At 46.2% G+C, this 23,190-nt stretch overlaps 1 protein-coding gene across 3 annotated transcripts in view; it reads left to right on the top strand.

Annotated features, from left to right (window-relative positions):
• The window catches only part of ZBTB11 (zinc finger and BTB domain containing 11), a 1,413,389-nt gene that overhangs the window by 1,238,455 nt on the left and 151,744 nt on the right, over positions 1-23,190 (top strand). For 2 of the 3 annotated variants that reach the window (XM_069204794.1, XM_069204796.1), the window contains exon 10: positions 6,905-7,080. In XM_069204794.1, the coding sequence (XP_069060895.1) occupies positions 6,905-7,080 (176 nt within the window). Of the gene's footprint in view, positions 1-6,904; positions 7,092-23,190 lie in introns of all 3 variants that reach the window. The other variant, XM_069204795.1, reaches the window with a different exon arrangement.

Genomic DNA, 23,190 nt, shown 5'->3' with positions numbered 1-23,190 from the left:
ATGTGCCTCATTGTAACGTTACTCTGCCCTTGTCCTGGCATTCCTCACTGGAGTCAGTAGCCATGACAGGTTGGGGTAACCAAAGTCACCTGCAAATGTCAAGGGACAACTGTTAAACACACACTAACCCTTAGGGACAACCCCATACCCAGACACCTATGTCAACTGTATTGGGACCTTGGCCTCACCTATTAGCCACACACGGTGCCTCTGGAGTTGCCCCATCACATAAGGGATGCTGCTATTCCTAAAAATGTAAGCGTCCTGCACAGAGCCAGGACACTTGGCATTCACATGGGAGATGTACTGGTCTGCCAAACACTCCATCTGCACATTCATCAAATGGTGGCTTTTCCGGTTTCTGTACACCTGTTCATTCCTGCGGGGGGGGGGAACAAATGCCACATGTGTACCATCAGTGGCACCAATGAAGTTGGGGATATGTCCCTGGGCATAAAAGTCACCTTTCACTGTGGGCAAATCCTCAACCTGAGGGAAAACGATGTAGCTGCGCATGTGTTTCAGCAGGGCAGACAACACTCTGGACAACACTTTAGAGAAGATTGGCAGGGACGTCCCTGATGCCATGGCCACTGTTGTTTGAAAAGACCCTCTGGCCAGGAAATGCAGTACAGACAGGACCTGCACTAGAGGGGGCATCCCTGTGGGTTGGCGGATAGCTGACATCAGGTCTGGCTCCAAATGGGCACACAGTTCCAGGATTGTTGCACGATCAAGTCTGTATGTGATTGATGCATCTCTCTTCCATTGTCAACAGGTCCACCAGGGGTCTGTACACCGGAGGATGCCGCCATCTCATCACCTGCCCCAGTGGACATGCCCTATGGAGGAGAACAGCGAGCAGAGAGTCATTCCACACTGACGTATCACAATGTTTTATTTGCAGAAACGTTAGTAATCTGCAATGTGCCGGTATCTGTCTGTATTCCTGGCCTATATAGGTATGACGCAGTTTTCATACATCCCATGTTGCCCCCTTAAATGGCGACTGCCTGACCTGTAAGTTGAGACAGGGGATATGAGGTAACTGCGCTGGCGTTGTACACCGTCCCGGTGGGCGGTCGAAGATCGCGGCGCAATTCTGCTTTGGTTAACATTGGGCCCTATCGGTCCCAGGAGCCAATGACGATGTACGCCGGCGGTGACGGTACTTAACTCCGCGGACGTGACTGGCATTTTCTGTCTGTTCACTCACTTGATACCTGACCTTCAACAGGAGAGGACCTACACTGCAAGTGCTGCTGTGACCTGTGTCTGGAAGCAACAATGGCTACAGTTTCTGGGGAAAGGGCCCCTGCCTTCACATCGGAGGAGTTGGAGAAACTAGTGGATGGGGTCCTCCCCCAGTACATGCAGCTGTACGGTCCTCCAGACAAACAGGTGAGTACACTGTGAGCATGCTGCGTGGGCAATGCCTGTTTTGAGTGGTGTGGATGGAAGATACATGGGGGGGGTCTGAGGCCTGCATGTGCAGATGGTGATTGTATGTGTGTCAGGGCATGTGTGGGAACTGGTGGGCAATGAGAATGATGGTCCGGACGGGTGAGTAATTTCCTTTCCTCCTGTACCTTTCCTCTGCGTCAGAGCCCACCAGAAGAAGGGTATTTGGCTTGCCAACACCAAGGGCGTCCGGACCCTGGGGGTCTACCACAGGCTATCCAGATCCCAGCATATCACCTCAGCCACCAAATCCCCAGGCACAGTGGTGCCAGCAACTGAGGGGTCATCGAGTGCGCCACCCGTCAGGGCTGCCAGTGTGACACGTAGCGAGGTCAAGGACATTCCACCACCCGCCAAGGTGAAAAAGGTGCCCACATCCCGGAGGGAGAAGCTGCACCTACCAGCCACCAAAGACTCAGGATAAACAAAAGGGGATGGTGGCAAGACAACTGCGGCACCATCAAAGGTGGGGAAGGGACAAAAGCACAAGGGCAGGTCAGGAGAGGGCATAGTGGCACTGACTGAGGGACCAGTGTCACACCTTCTGTCCACCGCCACACCAACGTGTACGGAGGCGAACACCGCAAGCTGCCCCGCCACCACAACCGCCACCTGCACAGCCACCGGCACGTCTACAGCCTCAGCTACAGTCCCCAGCCTCTTCCCCAGTGGGCTGCAGGAAACGTCCTGCTGTGACCCTCAGCAGGTGCTGACCCATGCAGCACCGCCGCCACAGACACCGCTGCAAGCCCCGCCTCAAGCCCCGCGACGTGCTCGGGCAGTGGCACCACCGCTGGCATGGCTACCATCCCCAGTGGTCAGTCGTCCGAGGCTGGAGGAGTCTTCCTGGACCCCAGCCAGCTTCCATGAGGCATGACTTCCATCACTGTTTGCACCTGCAGGTGGAAGGCGAAGCCGCAGCAGTGTGGGATATGTTGCTTCCTCCATGGTGTATCATGCAACCTGTACCTCAGCATTCTTGTGGCACACACACCCAGGTGAGGGAATTGTACCGGCCACACTGCACGTGGAGCTGTTGTGCCTCGAGCCGCTGCAGCGCAACCCAGCCGACCCACGGGGGAAACCGCGGCTGCCGGCGAGCGGACCGCAAGGGAAGCCGCGGTCCGGGTCAAGGGTCGCGGCACCCGCGGCGGCCCTTTTCTCCTGCCGCACGCTGTAATTAGAGCGCGGCAGGGCCGGAGACCAAAAATTGGGTCGCGGTCCTCGCTGCGCTCGGCGCGCGAGGTTAATCTTGCTTAAGGGTGCCTGGGCCTCCCTCCATAGCACCACTCACCTGCCACACACTTTGAGTCCTTCCTCAGTATACATGCTTAGTTTTAAAGCATGCTTTCTCCTTCCCAGCATGCTGTGCACTTCCCTTCTTCCCTGCATGCATTTGTTCCTCTTACACAGGGGCATGTTATGGCTTCTTCCCAAACCAAGATGGTGGTGTTACTTCTTCCTGTTTATCAATTCCTGTCTAGGGGTATATAAGGGGAACCTTTTCTTCTTCTCATTGCGTTGCAACACTTCAGCGGTGGTGGTCACGCTCCGGCTTGTTTTCATTTGAGGCGCCAGTCTTTCTTGTTCTGTCTTCAGTTTTCCAGATTTCCAGGATCTTGAGTTCTAATCCTTGTGTCCTCCATCTGTTTCAGGGAGTTCCTGTTGGAGGTTTTTTCCCCCTTGGGGGTTTTCCTCTGGGACTCCTTCTGGAGGGCACGGACTGTAGTGGCTTACTATTGTCAACAGCACCGTGGCTACCGGAAGGGGTCGCCCCTACCTCGGCCAGAGCAGGACTTGCAGGAACCGGGGTCGCTCACCATCCCTCTCCAGTATCGACGGTAAGCCCAGGGTGAATCGTGACAGGAGCACTCTGGGCACCATGCCCCCTCCAGAACCAGTGGAGAGATACATCCACTACCTCAGTCCTTGGCAGGATGAAGCACTTTGGGCACCATGTCCCCTCCAGAACCAGTGGAGAGATACATGCACTACCTCAGTCCTTGGCAGGATGAAGCACTTTGGGCACCATGTCCCCTCCAGAACCAGTGGAGAGATACATGCACTACCTCAGTCCTTGGCAGGATGAAGCACTCTGGGCACAAAGCCCCCTCCAGAATCAGTGGAGAGATACATCCACTACCTCAGTCCTTGGCAGGATGAAGCACTCTGGGCACCATGCCCCCTCCAGAACCAGTGGAGAGATACATCCACTTGAGAAACTGTGGCTTTGCACTCCCCATGATAAAGCAGTGGGCAAATCACCCACTGGAGAGACTTGAGAGACTATGGCTTTGCACTCCCCAGGATAAGGCAGTGGGCAAACCACCCACTGGAGAGACTTGAGAGACTGTGGATTTGCACTCCCCAGGATAAAGCAGTGGGCAAACCACCCACTGGAGAGACTTGAGAGACTGTGGCTTTGCACTCCCCAGGATACAGCAGTGGGCATGGAGCCCCCTTGTGCAGCAGTGGCATTGTGCGTTCATCTGGCTGAGGTGCCCCCTCTCCCCACGAGGTGCCTGTATATTTTCAATCTGATCCCCAAGCGGTGTTCTCTCCGTTTCCGGTCAGGTATCTTGTGTGGGCTTCGCCCATGCATTTTGGGACCAGTGGTCCACGGACAATGATTGGTACACTATCCGGACTTGTGTAGTTGGTGTACATATATTTATATATACTGAATTGAGCTTTTTGACTATCAGAGCTTTCATGATTACACTGGTTACAATCATTTCCTTTTGTCCTTACGTTCTTCCAGGGGGTGATGGGGTGTATATGTAATGTTGCGGCATGTGTTTGTGTGTATAGTGTTGTGGGTGAGGGTGGGGGTACTGCGTGTTGCGTGTGTGTGTCACTCTCTTTTCCCTCCCCCCTGTGTTGTAGGTGCAGTACTCACCGTGGTCGTCTACGGCACCTGTCCTGCTCCTGATGGAGCAGGAGGAAGAGCAGCATTGGTAACACCTGTAGTTCGGGCTCCATGGCGTCCTGGTTCCTCGTTGTGTGTCGAGAGGTGAGTGTTTTCCCCTCTGTGTACTGTTTCCACCGTGCTTTTGATAGCGTTAGTTCCGCCCCGGAAAAAGTGGTGGATAGGCCTCTTGTAATACAGTGGGTGGTACTTTGTCCTCCGCCTGTCTGTTGGCGATTACCGCCACGATCTTTGTTTCTACCGTCGTGGCGGTCGGAGTGTTAAAGTGGCTTTCTATGTTGGTGGTTTCCGCCATGGTCGTGATTCTATTTTTTTTTTCCACCGGCCTGTTGGCAGTATTACCGCCTCTTTAACACCGACTGCCGGGGTTGTAATGAGGGCCTAAGTCTCTTTATGTTCCAACTAGGCCCCTCTGGGCTTCCTCTGCTTCACAAGTCTACACCGCTCGCTTTAAAAAGTTCAGATGGGAGGCAATTTATTTTCAGTAAAATCTGCTCATCTCGGGAATACTTTGCCTTTGGGACTTTGTCAGGACCATAGCGAACTTTCCTTTTCTAAGAAAATGAAGACATTCTTATTTCCCTGTTAGACACTGTTATGGCACTGATGAGATTGGGATTTTTTTTTAACGCTGGGAAGCCCTTTGGTATCCATGCACTCTATAAATCATTAACTAACTAACTGGGGTCCTGGTTAGCAGGATCCCAGTGCACTACAGTCCAAAATATACTGACACCAGGCAAAAAGTATGAGATACTACAACCAAAACCCAGCTTACTACAAGAGACTCTATTGTTTGGACCCCAAAAGGGCATTAAGCTTCTATATCAACAACACCAAAGACTACTGGGTGGACAATCAGGTCTTTGTAGGATTTTCTGGAGCAAAGAAGGGCAAGGCAGTGGAAGAACAGACCATCTCTTGATGATCTTTTTCTGCATAAAGATCTCCTATGCACTATCAAAGAAGCAGCTCACAGAAGGCTTGCAGGCATATTCCTCCGTTGGTGTACGTAGTGCCTGTTCTGTACACTTGTCATGCAGCAACATGTGCGTAGGTACACACAAAACACTACTCCCTCAAAAGTGAGGTATGTTGAGAGAGTTATTTCTCTCGCTGGGTCCTGCTGGACTTCGATCTGAACCAGCTCACAGACCCACCACCTTGGGAGGTACAGCTCTGGTATCTGTCATATGTCGCCGCAGATTTCTCAATGACCCTCCCGCTTCCACATTCTGTGAACTGAACACTTTTTCCATCTGAAAAGGTTACAGTCTAGAGATTTGCACACTGGTCGTACCTATCTGCCGATGGGGTCTAAATCTGGGGCATGGACAGCCTGGAAAGCATCTGACAGCATGCATGTGTGTCGCTTAACTGCAGCTCCACTTGTCACTTCTGGAGCAGAATGCTGTTGGTGTGGAGCCACACAGCACCACCTACTGGTTCAGAGGAATACTGATGAGAATTTTTCAGGTCTAGTCTGACACCTGGGGAACACTCACAATGGTTCTGGAACAATTTTCCGATTGGGGGTGTTGCATCAATGTTATATCACTGAAGTCATAGTGATTGTTAGAAAAATCCAACCACAACCCTACTTCCAGAGCCTATGAATATTCACAAGGTGAGGAATCAGCAGTTAGAAAGAATATCCACCAGAAAGATAGTTACCATAGGTACGTAATTTGTTCTTATGGTTGTGGTTGCAGTGGGACTGGAATTCTCCCAGCACATGCAGTCACAAGCGCCATCTTGCCCTCAACAAGTTACACCAGGAGAGAAGCAGAGGTTAAAGACTTTCTTCCCCGTTGCTTGGCAATGTGCAAATCAGGCACTGGTGGGGATTACCTGTCTTTCCTTTGTTCTGCCATCATTCCACTGCTTTGTGGAGAAGACTGCAAACCTTCAAACTCTTTGACAGGCCCTTAACATGCTTCCAAATAGATACCCTGTGCCATAGGTGGAAAGATACTTGTCTTCATCCATGCCCCCTGTGTTTCATCCACACAACTTTAATTTTTTACTGTACATTTATATTTATTCACCACATATCTCACCACACCTGTGAGGGTGGTACGCATTCAAAACAAAATTGCCCATCTACTAGGCACAATAAATTAGGATTCAAACGTCAGACACCTGTAATTATTCATTCACAAGCTTTGCTCTGTGGCAAGTCAGCACCAGATACCCCTTTGCTACTCAGATTTTTTGATTATTTATGCCATAATACCTTTCAACAGAAAAAAGTCTATCGTAAAATAATTGGGAGAGTGAGTCTTTGCTTAAAAGTGCCACCACTGGATTTCATAGGATATTGGTGACAAACGTTTTTAAATTTTTAAACACCCATGTCAAAATTTTAGACACCAGTAAAGTGCAAGGATCATGGATGGAGGCATACAGGTAAATATTTCTTTCCATGATGTAATATTGGCATTTGCTTTTTAATATTACCTTTTATGAAGTATGATTTAAGGCATCATGTATATGTGCTGATTTATTTTTTAGGTGTATTGTGTGTGGGAAAGAGTTTTTTGAAAAAGCACTATTCAGAAGGCATGTGAAAAAAGCCACACATGGAAAAAAAGGGAGAGCTAAACAAAACTTACAACATGTTTGTGAACACTGTGGAAAGAAATTCATGCAGCTTCGGGAGTACAGACGGCATATAAATAATCATGAAGGTAAATAATTTGTAAGTATGAGGTGTATCAGATGAAGGCTTGTGTTGAGTTAATGAAATGAAGATACCCAATTTTTAAATTTTGCATTTTGCTTCTCACATCACTAAAGTGTTAACTTTTTTATAATTTATTTTTATTGAATTACATTAAAGCATAGAAAAAGAAGTTATAAATCACATGTAACCAATATTTTCTATCATTCCTTGGCAAAACGGCAACCCCACAGCCGACCCTACTGACCTTACCCCAGTAGCAATATTTAATATGTTTCATTGTAGGGCTTGGTACACATTTCAGCATCCAAAGACCAGGACCGCCCACCACAGGGCTCCATATAAATGCCCCTATAATGTGCCAAGTGTCTTCAGATTCTTTGGTGTTTCTTTGGGGGACACTTGGTAAAAAGACAGGTGTTTGAAGACTCATGCAGCTGTCTAACACTTCTTTCCAACCCTGCAGAGAATGAGGGTTAGGATCCTTCCATCACTGAGCACTGTCCCTCTTGGCGACTCAGAGACCAATCCAGAATAATACTATTTTGTATCTATTACTATCAAGATCTATTTTAGTATGCAACTGAGCCATAGGGCCCAAGGCGCGCTGCCATCCCAGCACCCCTTGCAATGAGGAGAGAATCCCCTGACAAAAGGAAGCAATTACCCCCACAACGCTAGACCAGATGAACAAAATCCCCGTCATGTGTCAAGCATCTGAGGCAGAGGGGCAAGCTCACCAACCTCAGTCTACCTTGTGTAAAATAAGCACAATATAAGTAGTAGTATAGTGATGCAGTAGCAGAGTCTTGCAAGGAATCCTGAGCCTCCCTCTAGCCACCCTCCCTAAGATGAACTAAATCCCTCTCCCATGCAGATGAGCAAAGGGTTCAGGGCTGTTATTTGCTAACAATCTATAGATCTTCAAAATCTTGTGCTCCAGTAATTCTTCTGCTAAAATGTTAGCCTCCATTGGGCTAAAGTCTGGGAGTTCCACAAGCCAGTCATATGGGGCCTAACGGCGTGTTGGAACTGCAAATATCAAAATAACTAACTGCTATGGATATTGTATTCTTCCTTTAAATTCAAAAACAACTTTATTGTTGTCCTAGACATACTGTCCCCCAACCTAGAAATACCAATAGTGTCCCACTGTTGGAAATACTGCAGTGCTGTGCAATGTAAGTTTGTGTTTCCAACCCAAGGACTTAATCACCACATTTCTTATTTGGAACAGCGCCTTGGTGGTTGATAGAAGGAAAAGGTGAGTTGTCCACCCATAGAAGATGTAGCATCTGTTACTTCTGTGATGCCCACCTCACAGATGCAAAGACCGGGTCCCCCTATGTATCGTACCACTACTCGCTGAGAATTACCAGGTGAGCTTTCCTGTAATATGATGTGATATCAGCCACCGCTGTACTCCCTTCATATTTGTGCTTAAACCACTTTTGCAGGACAGTTCTATGCACACCATGTTTCCAAAGGAAGCCCTTCAGAATAGAGTTAATATTTATGAAAAAGATGTGCAGGGCAACAAACAGGAAGTTTGGCAATCACTAGGGCAGACGTGGCAGAGCAGTCTTCTCAAAGATCAAAGAGTGTCCGAATAGTGACAATGGAAGAGCAGACCAAAACCGGACATCTCTGAGCAGCCTATTAATCTGCGGGTGCATGTTTCTGTCCCAGGCTCATTGGCTGTTCTTGTGTCAGATGTACACCTAAATACTTACACCCACCTGTAGGTCCTGTACCCAGCCTAAGTCCTGAGGGGAGTCATCAGCTGGGGAGAACGGATGAAAGGATGATTTAGCTCCATTTATCTGGAGCGCCTAGAATCTACCAAAAACATTTAGGATCTGCAGAATTTTCAGACCAGAACACTCTGGATCACTCAAAACCACCAGAATATTGTCACTGAACAGTGCCACCCTGTCTGCTACCCCTGATGCCTAGACAAAGCCTTTAACCTGGGATTCAACTGTAGGAGGCTGGCCTGGTTTGTAGTGGATACCTTGGGTACTTACACCTTATACCAGGTCCAGTTATCCTTTATTAGTGAAATGTCGTAGTATTCTAGGAGCTTAAGCTGATACAGGTAGCTATAGCAGAGCAGCTTAGGCTGAACTAGGAGACAGGGTGAGCTAAGGAAAGTACTCTAGGATCCTAATTAATAGGAGCAAGAGTCCTCACACACCCAAATGGGTGTCATGCTTCATCATCGGACAAGCTCCTCGTCAGACCGGCGCTGCAATGTCTGACGGGCACCACCCAGAGGGGGGCTCTTTGCCGGAGATCTTTTTTTCGATGATGCCTCACTGTCCCGCAAATGAGTAGGGAGGAAGAAAACGGGAGAGTTCAGAAGGATGAAATAGAAATAAAATTGGCTCAGGACCCTTGATAAATGCTGACTTTATTCTATTTGTGTAGGGTGAAGGCCAAGGTTAAAATATCAACAGAGAAAGTGAGATAGAGATGATGCTCAACCACTTTCAAACTATATGTCTAATGGTGGGAGGGTCAGGGCACTGCGAGACCCACCTCAAAATAGGGTCGACATGTTTCGCGTCCCGGTGGTCCAGAATGGATCCAGTGACGCTTCTTCAGGACCTAGTGTAAAAGAACTTCTCCAATTTTAAAGCTAAGTTAGCTGTTATGTAGTGTTGCTAATAGTCAAAAAAAGTAATCGTCAGTCACTTACACAAGTCTATTGTGACCAAGTGTTTAGTTCCTAATCGTCACCCTGAAAGAATATCAAATATCAAACATAAGTTGTATCCCAAGAAATTTTCTCGAGGCAAACGAAGCAGAATGAACAACAAACTGTGTGGCACACGGTGATAGTGTATGTGATCGCACAGCCATGCTTAAGTATACAAAAATTATGCTTACCCTCCCAGATTGAGTAGGGGCTTCATGGGATCACGCGGGCCATAAGCCAGATCAGCACAACATACTCTTTGTCATGTCAGAAAAAATGAGGGAACCGTTATAAACATTGAAAGATATGTCATGCCCTTCACCCAATGGAGAAAAGAAAAAACACAAGATATTTGTGAATATCAAAAATCAAATAAGAAGGGAATTCCCTCTGCAAAAAGACATATTGTTCATTTGGTGGTAATGAAAGGAACATTCGTTGATGGTGGGTATACTTCAAATGCACGGATTTTCAGTGGAGTTGAAACAGTTACTAAATGTCCATAAGTGGTGTTCATACCTAATCGTGGAACAAACAATTAGTTGATCCACAGTACCGTTGGACTAGTGGCCGTGTATTGCCTATTTGCTGCCGGTTTGTTAAAAAACACAAAAAAATCCCTTAATAAACGGGAGCCTGACAAAAAGTGCGGGCTAAGAGAGCCTGCTGCCAAACACAGACCAGGATAACATTCAGGCAAAGCGTAAACGTGCACTTACTTGTTTACGGACCTGGTGGAGGGCGGCTCAACCTACCCCATGGACGCGCTCCCGGATGTGAGCTGGAAGCGCGAGCCCAGGGGTAGAAATACGTCGTCCAGCGCGCGCGATCGGTGATCGCTGTCTGCGTTGCTACGGGACGCGAGTGCGTCCCGAAAGCGGCGTACATAAAAATCGCTAACGGACTCATAGAGGGCCCGGCCCTAATATGGCGGCCATCTTAAAGTGGACTGATAGAAAAAATTATCTATCTGTCACAGCAGACGACCGACAAGGCTTCAACAGATAACCAGGATGGCTTCAATGCGCCTTATTAGTTCCTTTATACAGACACCATAAAGGAAATCTGTACAGCCATGGATTCTGCTAATTGCCTGGAGGTGCAGTAGAGGCAGCCCTGCTTTCAGCCTCACTTGATTCAGCTACCCCGTGCATTTTATTATGCACTGTGCCAATTTGGCTATGACAGAAAATTTCTTTCAGTTCGAAGACCTGCTATTCCACCAGATTCGAGGTACTTCAATGGGTAGTACTTTTGCTCCCAGCTTAGCGTGTCTCTACATGTATGATTTTGAAAAACAATTCATACTGCCTGAGTCGAACCCCTTTTTTGACAATATTAAATTATGGCGCCGTTACATTGACGATATCCTGGTCATCTGGCAGGGCCCTACTGAGGAAGTAGCAGCCTTTACAACTTGGGTCAATAATTTGAACCCCTTTCTACATTTCACTTCATCGGTTTCAACGACCACGATCCCGTTTTTAGATCTGATGATCAGTATCGTTGGAGGGAAATTGGAGACCTATACATATAAAAAGATGACAGATCGCAACAGTCTATTATTGTACGATAGTTTTCATCCTAAAGCACTTAGAGACAATTTACCCTATGGCCAGTTTTTACGGCTGCGTCGTAATTGCAGTAGCATCAGCTCGTTTGATACACAAGCTACTGAATTAAGACATAAACTAAGCGACCGTCACTACCCCACCAGAGTGGTACATACAGCCTACAAGCCGAGCTAAATATAGTGACAGAGATTCACTATTGCATCAGGTACCCCGATATTCAGAAAATAAACTGACCTATGTCACCACCTTCACACCATTGTCTAATACCATTAAGAAAATTATCAACCACAGATGGGATATCCTTTGCAGTGGTGGTGAGAATGTCTCGAAACCTTTATTTGCCTTTAAAAGGACTACAAATCTTAAAGATATACTGGTCCACACACGACCCAAATCTCGGGCCCCGCCCAACAAGCAAGGGACCCTCTGGGGACCACCACCAGTGACTGGCCATTACCCTTGTGGTAGCTGCAATGTATGCTCACTCACGAAACAACTAGATTCATTGGATTTAGCACCCATTGGCAACTGGCGTTTACTCAAACACACCAACTGCAACACTAAATATTGTGTATATTTAATAACTTGCCCATGTAACTTACAATATGTTGGGATGACCACAAGAGCGGTTAAACTCAGAATTAATGAACACCGCAGTAACATCTGCTGCGGACGAGCTTCTACCAAGCTTAGCATTCATTATATTGAAACACAACACAGCCCTGATGATATGTGGTGGGTTGTATTACAGACATGTGCTCAAAAGGAGACTAGGCCCCTCTTTGAACTAGAGCAGCGCTGGATATTTAGACTTGGGACCCATCAGAGGGGACTGAATGATGACATCCCCTGGATGAGTCTCTCCCCTTGATCTAGGTAACAACACATGATAGTCATAGTGACTGTTCGATCAGGCAAGCACCTTTGCACCAATCAGTCTGTATTTTGACATTATGAAATTATTAACCAGTATAAAAAACATTAGCTAATAACTGGTGACAGACTATGAATTGGGAACATATCCCTCTCCTTGGAGTCTAAAGCAAAGGAACAAATGAGGCACATTGTAACCATCTCTACAAGTTCTTTTGAAAAACAATGTCTCTACCGCATTATGTAATCACCAATCATCACGAGAAATTGACCTCAAACGATGAAATGGGTCTATACCTCTTTCTTTGGTGTCTGTATAAAGGAACTAATAAGGCGCATTGAAGCCATCCTGGTTATCTGTTGAAGCCTTGTCGGTCGTCTGCTGTGACAGATAGATAATTTTTTCTATCAGTCCACTTTAAGATGGCCGCCATATTAGGGCCGGGCCCTCTATGAGTCCGTTAGCGATTTTTATGTACGCCGCTTTCGGGACGCACTCTCGTCCCGTAGCAACGCAGACAGCGATCACCGATCGCGCGCGCTGGACGACGTATTTCTACCCCTGGGCTCGCGCTTCCAGCTCACATCCGGGAGCGCGTCCATGGGGTAGGTTGAGCCGCCCTCCACCAGGTCCGTAAACAAGTAAGTGCACGTTTACGCTTTGCCTGAATGTTATCCTGGTCTGTGTTTGGCAGCAGGCTCCCTTAGCCCGCACTTTTTGTCAGGCTCCCGTTTATTAAGGGATTTTTTTGTGTTTTTTAACAAACCGGCAGCAAATAGGCAATACACGGCCACTAGTCCAACGGTACTGTGGATCAACTAATTGTTTGTTCCACGATTAGGTATGAACACCACTTATGGACATTTAGTAACTGTTTCAACTCCACTGAAAATCCGTGCATTTGAAGTATACCCACCATCAACGAATGTTCCTTTCATTACCACCAAATGAACAATATGTCTTTTTGCAGAGGGAATTCCCTTCTTATTTGATTTTTGATATTCACAAATATCTTGTGTTTTTTCTTTTCTCCATTGGGTGAAGGGCATGACATATCTTTCAATGTTTATAACTGTTCCCTCATTTTTTCTGACATGACAAAGAGTATGTTGTGCTGATCTGGCTTATGGCCCGCGTGATCCCATGAAGCCCCTACTCAATCTGGGAGGGTAAGCATAATTTTTGTATACTTAAGCATGGCTGTGCGATCACATACACTATCACCGTGTGCCACACAGTTTGTTGTTCATTCTGCTTCGTTTGCCTCGAGAAAATTTCTTGGGATACAACTTATGTTTGATATTTGATATTCTTTCAGGGTGACGATTAGGAACTAAACACTTGGTCACAATAGACTTGTGTAAGTGACTGACGATTACTTTTTTTGACTATTAGCAACACTACAGAACAGCTAACTTAGCTTTAAAATTGGAGAAGTTCTTTTACACTAGGTCCTGAAGAAGCGTCACTGGATCCATTCTGGACCACCGGGACGCGAAACATGTCAACCCTATTTTGAGGTGGGTCTCGCAGTGCCCTGACCCTCCCACCATTAGACATATAGTTTGAAAGTGGTTGAGCATCATCTCTACCTCACTTTCTCTGTTGATATTTTAACCTTGGCCTTCACCCTACACAAATAGAATAAAGTCAGCATTTATCAAGGGTCCTGAGCCAATTTTATTTCTATTTCATCCTTCTGAACTCTCCCCTTTTCTTCCTCCCTACTCATTTGCGGGACAGTGAGGCATCATCGAAAAAAAGATCTCCGGCAAAGAGCCCCCCTCTGGGTGGTGCCCGTCAGACATTGCAGCGCCGGTCTGACGAGGAGCTTGTCCGATGATGAAGCATGACACCCATTTGGGTGTGTGAGGACTCTTGCTCCTATTAATTAGGATCCTAGAGTACTTTCCTTAGCTCACCCTGACCTCTTAGGAACAGTGTATTGCTTTAATAGTCACATTCATTGGAGGGTATACACTGGACCTTTAATCCTCCTTATCCCCATTATTTTTGTTGTGAACTAGGAGACATACAAAGCTCATGCAATAACACTTATACTTACACAGTACTTATACACAAGTAAAGACGATACTCAGTGTTACCAAAAATAAAGGTAGTTTATTTGGGTGACACAGTACCAAAAATATCTTAGAGGCAATACTCCTTCTGGAGGTAAGTATTTTACAGAATATATACACTGGACAACAAAATAAGGCAAGTAATTAGTCATAGGACATTGCAAACAATAGGAAATGGTATAGAATGCAAAGGGAGAAAATAGGTCTAGGGTCAACACAAACCTTATACTAAGAAAGTGGAATGCAAATCACAAATTCCCCCTTAGACAAATGTAGTGGGTGCAGAATTGCTGGGAGAGTAAGAATACAGTAAAGGTAAGTAACTTACCCCACCCCAGAGCCCAGAAAAGCAGGAGTAAAGTACTGCAAGTTTTCTTAGGACACACTACACCTTGTGTTGGAATTATTGCAAGAACCAACCAAGTCTGCAAACCACAAACCGTGGATTCCTGGACCTGAAGACCTGCAAAAGGAGGAGACCAAGTCCAGAAGTCGAAAGAAGTTCCTGGAAGGATAGGAGCCCCTGCTAACCCAGAAGAGGGTGCAAAAGAACAGTCCCCGGTTGGACAAAGCCTGCAGAAATGCACCCTAGGAAGATGCCAGCGGGTTCCTGTTTGATGCAAAGGATGTCCCACGTCAGCAATAATCTGGGATGCGTTTAAGGCTTACTTCAGGGGCCAGGTGATCGTTAAGGAGGTAGCTGATAGGCTCTGAAACAGCAAACTGCGGCACTGGAAGAGGTAATCCACAAGTGTCTAATTTCTTATTTGAAGGCCCCTTCGGATATCAATAGAAAGGCTATCGAAGCTGCCAAGAAAGCGTTAGCGGGATTTTTTTTTTTTAAAGTTGATATAGAATATGGATCTTATAAACAGAAAAGTTATGAAGAAAGCAATTTTACGGGAAAATTCTTGGCATGGCAAGCTAGAGATCGTATCGCTGGCAATGTTATTCACGCCTTAAGATGCCCGATCACTGGGGCCAGGCGTACTGAGCCTCGGGACCTTGATCAAATTATGCTGGAACACTATAAACAAATCTACAGTGACGTTTCTGTTACAGATTCAAGGACTGCCGAGATATTCCTGTCGAGCCTCAATATTCCCTCTCTTTCAGAGGAGGATCGCAGAGGATTGTCTCAACCATTTACAAAGCTGGAACTTCTAGATGTAGTTAAGGATCTCCCCACAGGGAAAACCTGTGGCCCGGATGGCTTTCCAGCAGAGTTCTACAAGACTTTCATAAATGTATTTGCTGAGGAGTTCTTAGCCCTCTTAAACGGTATATTACAAGACGGGGATATCCCCAGAACATGGCACACAGGGAATTTGGTTAGTTTTCCTAAGAAAAATAAAGACCGGGAGGATCCAAATGCTTACCGTCCAATCTCATTGTTAAACACAGACTACAAAATCATGACAAAACTATTGGCTAATAGGCTTAATGGGGTTATTAATAAACTGGTGCATCCCGATCAAAATGGTTTTGTGGCTGGCCGACTATCCCTGCCATTATTCTTCTGCTGGATGCAGAGAAAACCTTTGATTTGGTAGTCTGGGATACGCTTTTTTAAATTTTATCCAGCTATAAGGTACCCACTCAAGTGATCTCTTTAATTCAAAGGCAGTACTCAAATGCTGAAGCTAATATTATTATAAACTCAAGGTCTGTAAGACAGCTTCAAATACAACGAGGGACTAGACAAGGGTGCCCACTATCCCCTATTTTATTTGCCCTTTTTATCGAACCACTCGCCATTAAAATTAGACAGAATACTCAGGTTCAGGCACCGCTAAAATCAATGGGAAAAATTAAACTTTATGCTGATGATATTATTCTGTTTTTGGACACAAAACACTCCTCTCAGGAAGCGACCTTTAATATATTCAAAGAATTTCAGCAAATTGGTGGCTATAAGATTAATAGGACCAAGACCGACATCATTCTCTGTGGCACTACTCCTAATTGTCTTCTTCCTGAATTAAGAGGATGTGTAAACCTCAACCCAAAGAGATATTTGGGGGTATTCTATTCGGCCAATATAAGTGATCTTTATGATCTAAATTTTGCTCCTCTACTTCAGAAAACTCAAGCCTTGCTTTCTCGTTGGAGGCCTCTCCCTCTCTCGATATTAGGCCGCATCGCATTAATTAAGATGTCAATTTTACCACTTTTTAACTTTTTATTTGCAGCCATTCCGTGTGTTTTGACGCAACCCTTTTTTAAAACACTGGAATCCCTATTTCGTTCCTTCATCTGGCAGAACCGAAAAGGCCGAGCCGCCTTGAGTATACTATATGCCGACAAGGAGAAGGAGGGACTGGCCTTACCCAATTTCAAAGATTATTATTATGCTTTCTTTGCACACTATTATGCTAGCTTTAAGTTAGAATACTTCACGGGCTCCAAGTTTTTTTATTGATTTTCGGGTTTTAATATGTCAAGAGCATAATATTCGGAACCCAGCTCTTTTGACCAAATCGCCCAAAAAAGTTTGCTATAAAATTTTAAAATGGTTTCTTAAGAGAAGAGCAGATTTTGCTAGAAAATATTCAATTCCTTCTCTACATTTTTGCACCCCACTCTCACAGATTTCTCTAGGTTCAGGGTCACAGCTTAACAAAATGACAGTGAAAAGGTGGGAGCGCGCTGGATATAGTAAAATTGGAGATTTTTGGGTTGAGGGTAACTGGGAAGCCCCAGGGAAAATCATGATTACAGTCAATAATGACTTTTTGCTGGTTAGATCCTACAATATTTTGCTGAGGGTTTTTAAAGACTTAGATATTAATTCTATCATTAATACCCAATCACTGGTATCAGAATTAGTTACTCCTCTGCGGGTGTGGAGTGCAGGGGCATGGAGAAGGCTCTTGTTGGAGAGGTTTAAAGTAGATTTGGGGATAAGAGCTCAAAATAAATGGGTCAGTCAGGAGGGCATGATGCTCTCAAGCGAATACTGGGAGACTATTAACCGCCTAAATTTCTCTGCGCTACGAGGGGCTAATTGGCACAGAATGATATTTTTTAGCAAATGGTTGCTATATCGAACCCCGCAAGCCCTATCTCGTATGGGGATCGGCCACCCAAATATGTGTTTTCGGTGCAAGGAAATAGGAGCAGCTGGCTGGATACATACGATAGCGACAAGTAAATGTATACAGAGATACTGGGAGGAGATCTTTGCAATGTTATCATCCATGGTGTTGGTACCCATGTCTCCGAGTATTCGTCTGCTGAGTCTGGGCTATGATCCGAGGCAAGATTCTCTCCCCGGTTGGAGAAACTTGTATTTATAGCCTTGGCGGTGGCTAGATCACTGTTGCTGAGAAATTGACGGTCAGAATTATCTCCTACTAGTCAAGGATGGTATAATAAAATGATTCAAGTTAGACTTCAGGAGATGAGATGTGCTAGGAGAACCGGCAATGTTAAAAAGTTCTCTCTAATCTGGGGAAATTATTTCTTGGATAAGCCTGATTGATTCGCTTTTTGTTTTTTTTCTCTTTTTTTTTTTCTTTGTTTTCGTTTCATTCTTAGAAAGTGACAATGTATCCTATTTTGTACTGATGTTAAAAATAAAAAAGATACTTAAAAAAAAAAAGTACTGTGTAACTCTAAGTGGTATTGCAAGAGCTTTGCATGTCTCCTCGTTCAGCCTAAGCTGCTCTGCTATAGGTGCCTCTATCAGCCTAAGTTGCTACAACACTACTACTTCACTCATAAGGGATAACTGGATCTGGTATAAGGTGTAAGTACCCAAGGTACCCGCTACAAACCAGGACAGCCTCCTACACATCCTCTGCCAATTTGATCTGCCAATACCATGCTGTCAAATCAAAGGTGCTTAGATACTTGACAGATGCCATTGTATCGATTAGCTCATCTGCCCTGGGTAAAGGGTGAGCATCTCTTTTGGTAACTGTATTAAGACCCCTATAGTCCACACAGAATCGCATTTCTCTCTTTCTATTTTTACTATGCAGTTTGGGAACAAGCACCACTGGGCTGGCCCTGGGGCTATCAGAAGCCTCAATAACTCCAAGGTCTAACATTTTCTTAACTTCTGTATTTATGCAATCTCTGACATGGTCAGGTTGCCTGTAAATTTTACTTTTGACAGGTAAAGTGTCAGTTGTATGTTCACATCAAGTAGTTGTACCAGGTGTGAGTGAGAAGAGTTCAGAAAACTGTCCAAGGAGATTTTTACAGTCTTCCTTCTGCTCAGCAGTAAGGCAGTCTGCAAGAACCACTCCTTCCACTAAGCCATCAGCTTCAGTGTTGGAGAAGAGGTCAGGGATAAGGTCACTCTCTTCCCCCTGCCCTTTATCTGTAGCCATGAGCAGGGTTAAGTCAGCCCTGTCATAGTAAGGTTTTAGGCAGTTGACATGAAGCACCCTAGAGGGGCTTCTGGCAGTGCCCAGGTCCACCAGATAGGTGACCTCACCTTTATTTTATACAGTGAGATGGGGTCCACTCCATTTGTCCTGGAGTGCTCTTGGGGCCACAAGCTCCAATACCCACACCTTCTGTCCTAGTGGTACTCTGTCAGAACAGCCCTCTGGCCATGCCATTGCTTTTGGATCTCTTGGTTGGCCTGGAGGTTTTTACTGGCTTTTTTCATGTACTCAGCAATTCTACTTCTTAGGCCAAGTACATAGTCCACAATGTCTTGGGAGGTTTTAAAGGTTGTTCCAAACCCTCCTTAATAAGAGCAAGGGGACCCCTAACAGGGTGACCAAATAGGAGTTCAAAGGGGCTGTAGCCCACTCCTTTTTGGGATACCTCCCTGTTGGTGAAAAGGAGGCATAGCAAGAGGACATCCTATCTCCTTCTGAGATTTTCAGAGAGTCCCATGATCATGCCTTTGAGAGTTTTATTAAACCTCTCAACCAATCCATTAGTTTGTGGATGATAAGGGGTGGTGAACTTGCAGGTTACACTACACTCCTTCCACATTGCCTTGAGGTATGCAGACATGAAGTTACTACCTCTGTCTGTCACCACTTCCTTAGGAAAACCCACCCTGGAAAAGATTCCCAGGAGGGCTTTTGCCACTCCAGATGCTGTAGTGGACCTTAAGGGGATTGCTTCTGGATACCTTGTGGCTTGGTCCACCACAACAAGAATTAATCTATTGCCAGAAGCAGTTGGAGGGTCAGGGAGGGCAACAATATCAACCCCTACCCTTTCAAAGGGCACTCCATCCACTGGCAGTGGAATTAAGGGGGGCCTGTGGGGTGCCACCAGTCTTGTCGCTGGCATGGCAGGAGACACAGGTGCGAAAAAACTCCTTTGTGTCTGCTGACATATGGGGCCAGTGAAAATGTTGAACAAGTCTGTCCCATGTTTTACTCTGGCCTAAATGCCCAGCCAATGGAATGTCATTAGCAAGAGTTAGGAGGAATTCCCTGTACTGAAGGGGGATGGCCAATCTCCTGGTGGCACCAGGTTTAGGGTCCCTTGCTTCAGTATAAAGGAGATTATTCTCCCAGTAAACTCTGTGGCTGTCATTGACATTCCCATTCTGCTGTTTGACAGCTTGCTGTCTGAGACCCTCCAATGTGAGACAGGTTTGCTGTGCCACACTCAGCTCTTCACTGGCAGGCCCCCCTGCACCCAAAAGCTCAACTGTATCAGCTTCCAGCTCCTCTGGTGTAGGTTCTGCCCATGGTGAGAATTCCTCCCCCTCAAAAGGGGAGTCATCTGTGGAGGGAGGGATAGTGGAAAAGGGTTTGCCCTTCCTACCCCTAGTTTTTGGGAGCACTTGGTCCATTATTCCAGGATTCAAGTTTCCCTGTCCTCTTTGCTTCTTGGCCTGAGCCCTGATGAGAGCAAAGATATGCCCAGGAATGCCCAGCATTGCTTTATGGGCCTCCAACTCCACTTCAGCCCAAGCTGAAGTCTCCAAATCATTGCCTAGCAGACATTCTACAAGTAAATCAGTGGCTACCACAACTTTCTTTGGACCAGTAACACCCCCCCCCCCCCCCAACACCAGTTGAGATTCACAACAGCCATGGGGTGGCTAACAGTGTTGCTATGGGCGTCTATCACTTGGTACTGGTGGCCGAGTAGGTGCTGCTCAGGGGTAGCCAGTTTTTCCATCACCATTGTGACACTGGTACCTGTGTCCATGTAGGCCTCAACCTGAACACCATTATTCAGGTGTAGCTACTTGTACTTATCCATATTAAGGGGACAAGCAACTAAAGTGGCTAGGTCAATGTCACCATCAGAGACTAAAACAGCCTCAGTTATCTCCCTAGCTAGACCAACCCCAACTAGATTACCAATGTTGAGCCCATCTACACCTGTTGATTGGCTATTAGTAGTGCTCTTCCCACCACCACTGCTGTTACTAGGGGCATTAGTGGATGCAGTTGGGGTTGTGGTGGTGGGAGGTTTGGTGTTGCTTTTCGGACAAGTGGGGTCACTTGCCCAATGGCCTTTGGCTTTACACAAATAACACCAAGGTTTCTTATCTTTGTGAGAAGAGGATTTGGACCCACCACCCCCAGAGGATTTTTGTGGGCCTGATGGAGACTGATGATTTCTTATCTTTGTCCCCGCCCTTGTCATGTGACTTACCATCCTCCTTCATGCTGTCCTTGTCAACCCCTGTATGAACTTTTCTGTTCACCCTTGCTCTGACCCATTTGTCTGCCTTCTTTCCAAATTCTTGGGGAGAGGTCAGATCTGAGTTGTCAAGATACTGATGCAACAAGTCAGACACACAATTATTCAAGGTATGCTCTCTCATAATCAAGTTATATAGGCTTTCATAGTCAGTCACCTGACTGCCATTTAACCAACCTTCTAGGGCCTTCACAGAACAGTCTACAAATCTGTCCAGTCCTGTGATGACCCCTTTCTGGTCTCTCTAAACTTAAGTCTGTCCTGCTCAGTGATTAAGCCCAGACCATCGAAGAGTGTACTTTTAAGAATTTGGTAATTATCTGCATCATCCTTTCTGACAATAAGGAGTCTGTCTCTCCCCTTACCAGGGAAGGATAGCCACAGGATAGCAGCCCACTGTACTTGATGGACTCTCTGAACTTTACAGGCCCTCCCAAGTGCAGCAAACCACTTGTATATGTCATCTCCTCCTTGTGAGGATGGACAACTTTGTGCAGGTTCCTAGAGTGAAATGAAGGTTCCCTAACATTTGAATTTCTGAAACTCCTGCTGCCACCATGGGGACCTAACCCCAAACCCTGCCTTTCCTTTTCCACAGCCAGGGATTCCCTGTCTAAGGCCAACTCTTGCTGCATTATCCTCCGTCTGGCCTCATCTAACCTCAGTTTTTTGAGTTCCCTACCTAGGGGACTGGTCCTCAGGGTTAGATGTGTTGGATGCCTCTGAACTGGAATGTGTAGAGGCAGATCTATCTCTAACAGGGGCCACCCTAGTGACCTGGCCTCCAGGGTGAAGGGAGCCCTACTAGTGTGTGAACCCTTCCCACTCCCATTTGTACTAAGGAGCTTGTTAACAGATAAATCTGTGAAAGGACCCTCCCCAGGGTTGTCAGCGTACTCCTCCGAGCCTTCCTGGTTGGAATCATCCTCTACCTCTTCCCCTGTCTGATCTGAACCAGTGCTGAGTCCCTGCTCATCTAGGAGGAGAAGATTTAAGAGGATCTCCTTATTGGGGTTCTTCCCAATCCCTAAACTTCTTTCAATACAGAGACACCTCAAACTTTTAAAGTTTAGATTCTCATAGGTAGTCTTGACAACTCTAGGTGTAGCTTCTACAGAAGACATATTGAAAGAGAAAAAAATGTCTGGGAAAGTGAGTAAAAAGTTAGTAGAATAACAGAGCTAACTTTTTAGAGAAAAGAAGAAAACTTTTCAGAACTTTGTAAAGAATTTTGCAAAGTTTAAAGAACTTTTTAGAAAGTTAGAAAATAATTTCTAGGTATATATTATATATATGCTCTAAGTATTGGAGCGAGCTTTTCTTGCAAATAGTGCACAGAGGCCTCAGGCGGTGAAGAAGATGTGGTGCACAGGGGTTCTGTCATTTTGGGGGAATACAAGGTCTTACCTCCTCCAAATTGCGACAGCAGGACCTCTGGACAGTCTGTGTCGTTGACTTAGAAGGTACCTGCGTGAGTAGGGGAGTGACTCCATCAACCCATAGGAGATTTCTTCTGTTCTTCCGGTGCAGGGTGAAGACAGGGATTCCTCAGAGCGTGCATACCGTGGAAACTGTTGCAGTTGCTTGCTGGAGCTGAAGTTTCAGAGGTAAAGTATCCCTTGTGGATACTTTCTTGCTGTTACAGCGGTTCCTGGAGCAGGCTGCGGTTGAATCTGAGGTTAGAGGATGTAGTAGTAGTTGCAGAGGATTGCTTGTGGAGACTTGCAAGTAGAATCTGAAGAGAACCCACAGTAGAGACCCTAAATAGCCCTGAGAGGGGGATTGGCTACCATATCAGGTAAGGACCTATCAGGAGGGGTCTCTGACATCACCTGCTGGCACTGGCCACTCAGAGCCCTCCAGAGTGCCCCCACACCTTGCAAAGCAAGATGACTGAAGTCTGGGACATACTGGAGGAGCTCTGGGGACCGCCCCTAGGGTGATGATGGACAGGGGAGTGGTCACTCCCCTTTACTTTGTCCAGTTTCGCTCCAGAGCAGGGGACAAGGGTCCCTGAACCGGTGTAGACTGGCTTATGCAAGGAGGGCACCATCTGTGCCCTTCAAAGCATTTCCTGAGGCTGGGGGAGGCTATCCCTCCCCAGCCTGTAACACCTATTTCTAAAGGGAGAGGGTGTAACACCCTGCTCCCTAAGGAAATGCTTTGTTCTGCCTTGCTGGGACTGAGCTGCTCAGACCCCAGGGGGGCAGAACCCCATCTGTGAGGTGGCAGCAGCTGTAGCTGCAGT

Source organism: Pleurodeles waltl, chromosome 8, assembly GCF_031143425.1.
Source record: "Pleurodeles waltl isolate 20211129_DDA chromosome 8, aPleWal1.hap1.20221129, whole genome shotgun sequence".
NCBI classification, from domain to species: Eukaryota; Metazoa; Chordata; class Amphibia; order Caudata; family Salamandridae; genus Pleurodeles; species Pleurodeles waltl.
The sequence above is the reverse complement of the archived record's forward strand: the minus strand, read 5'-3'. Positions and strand labels throughout refer to the sequence as shown.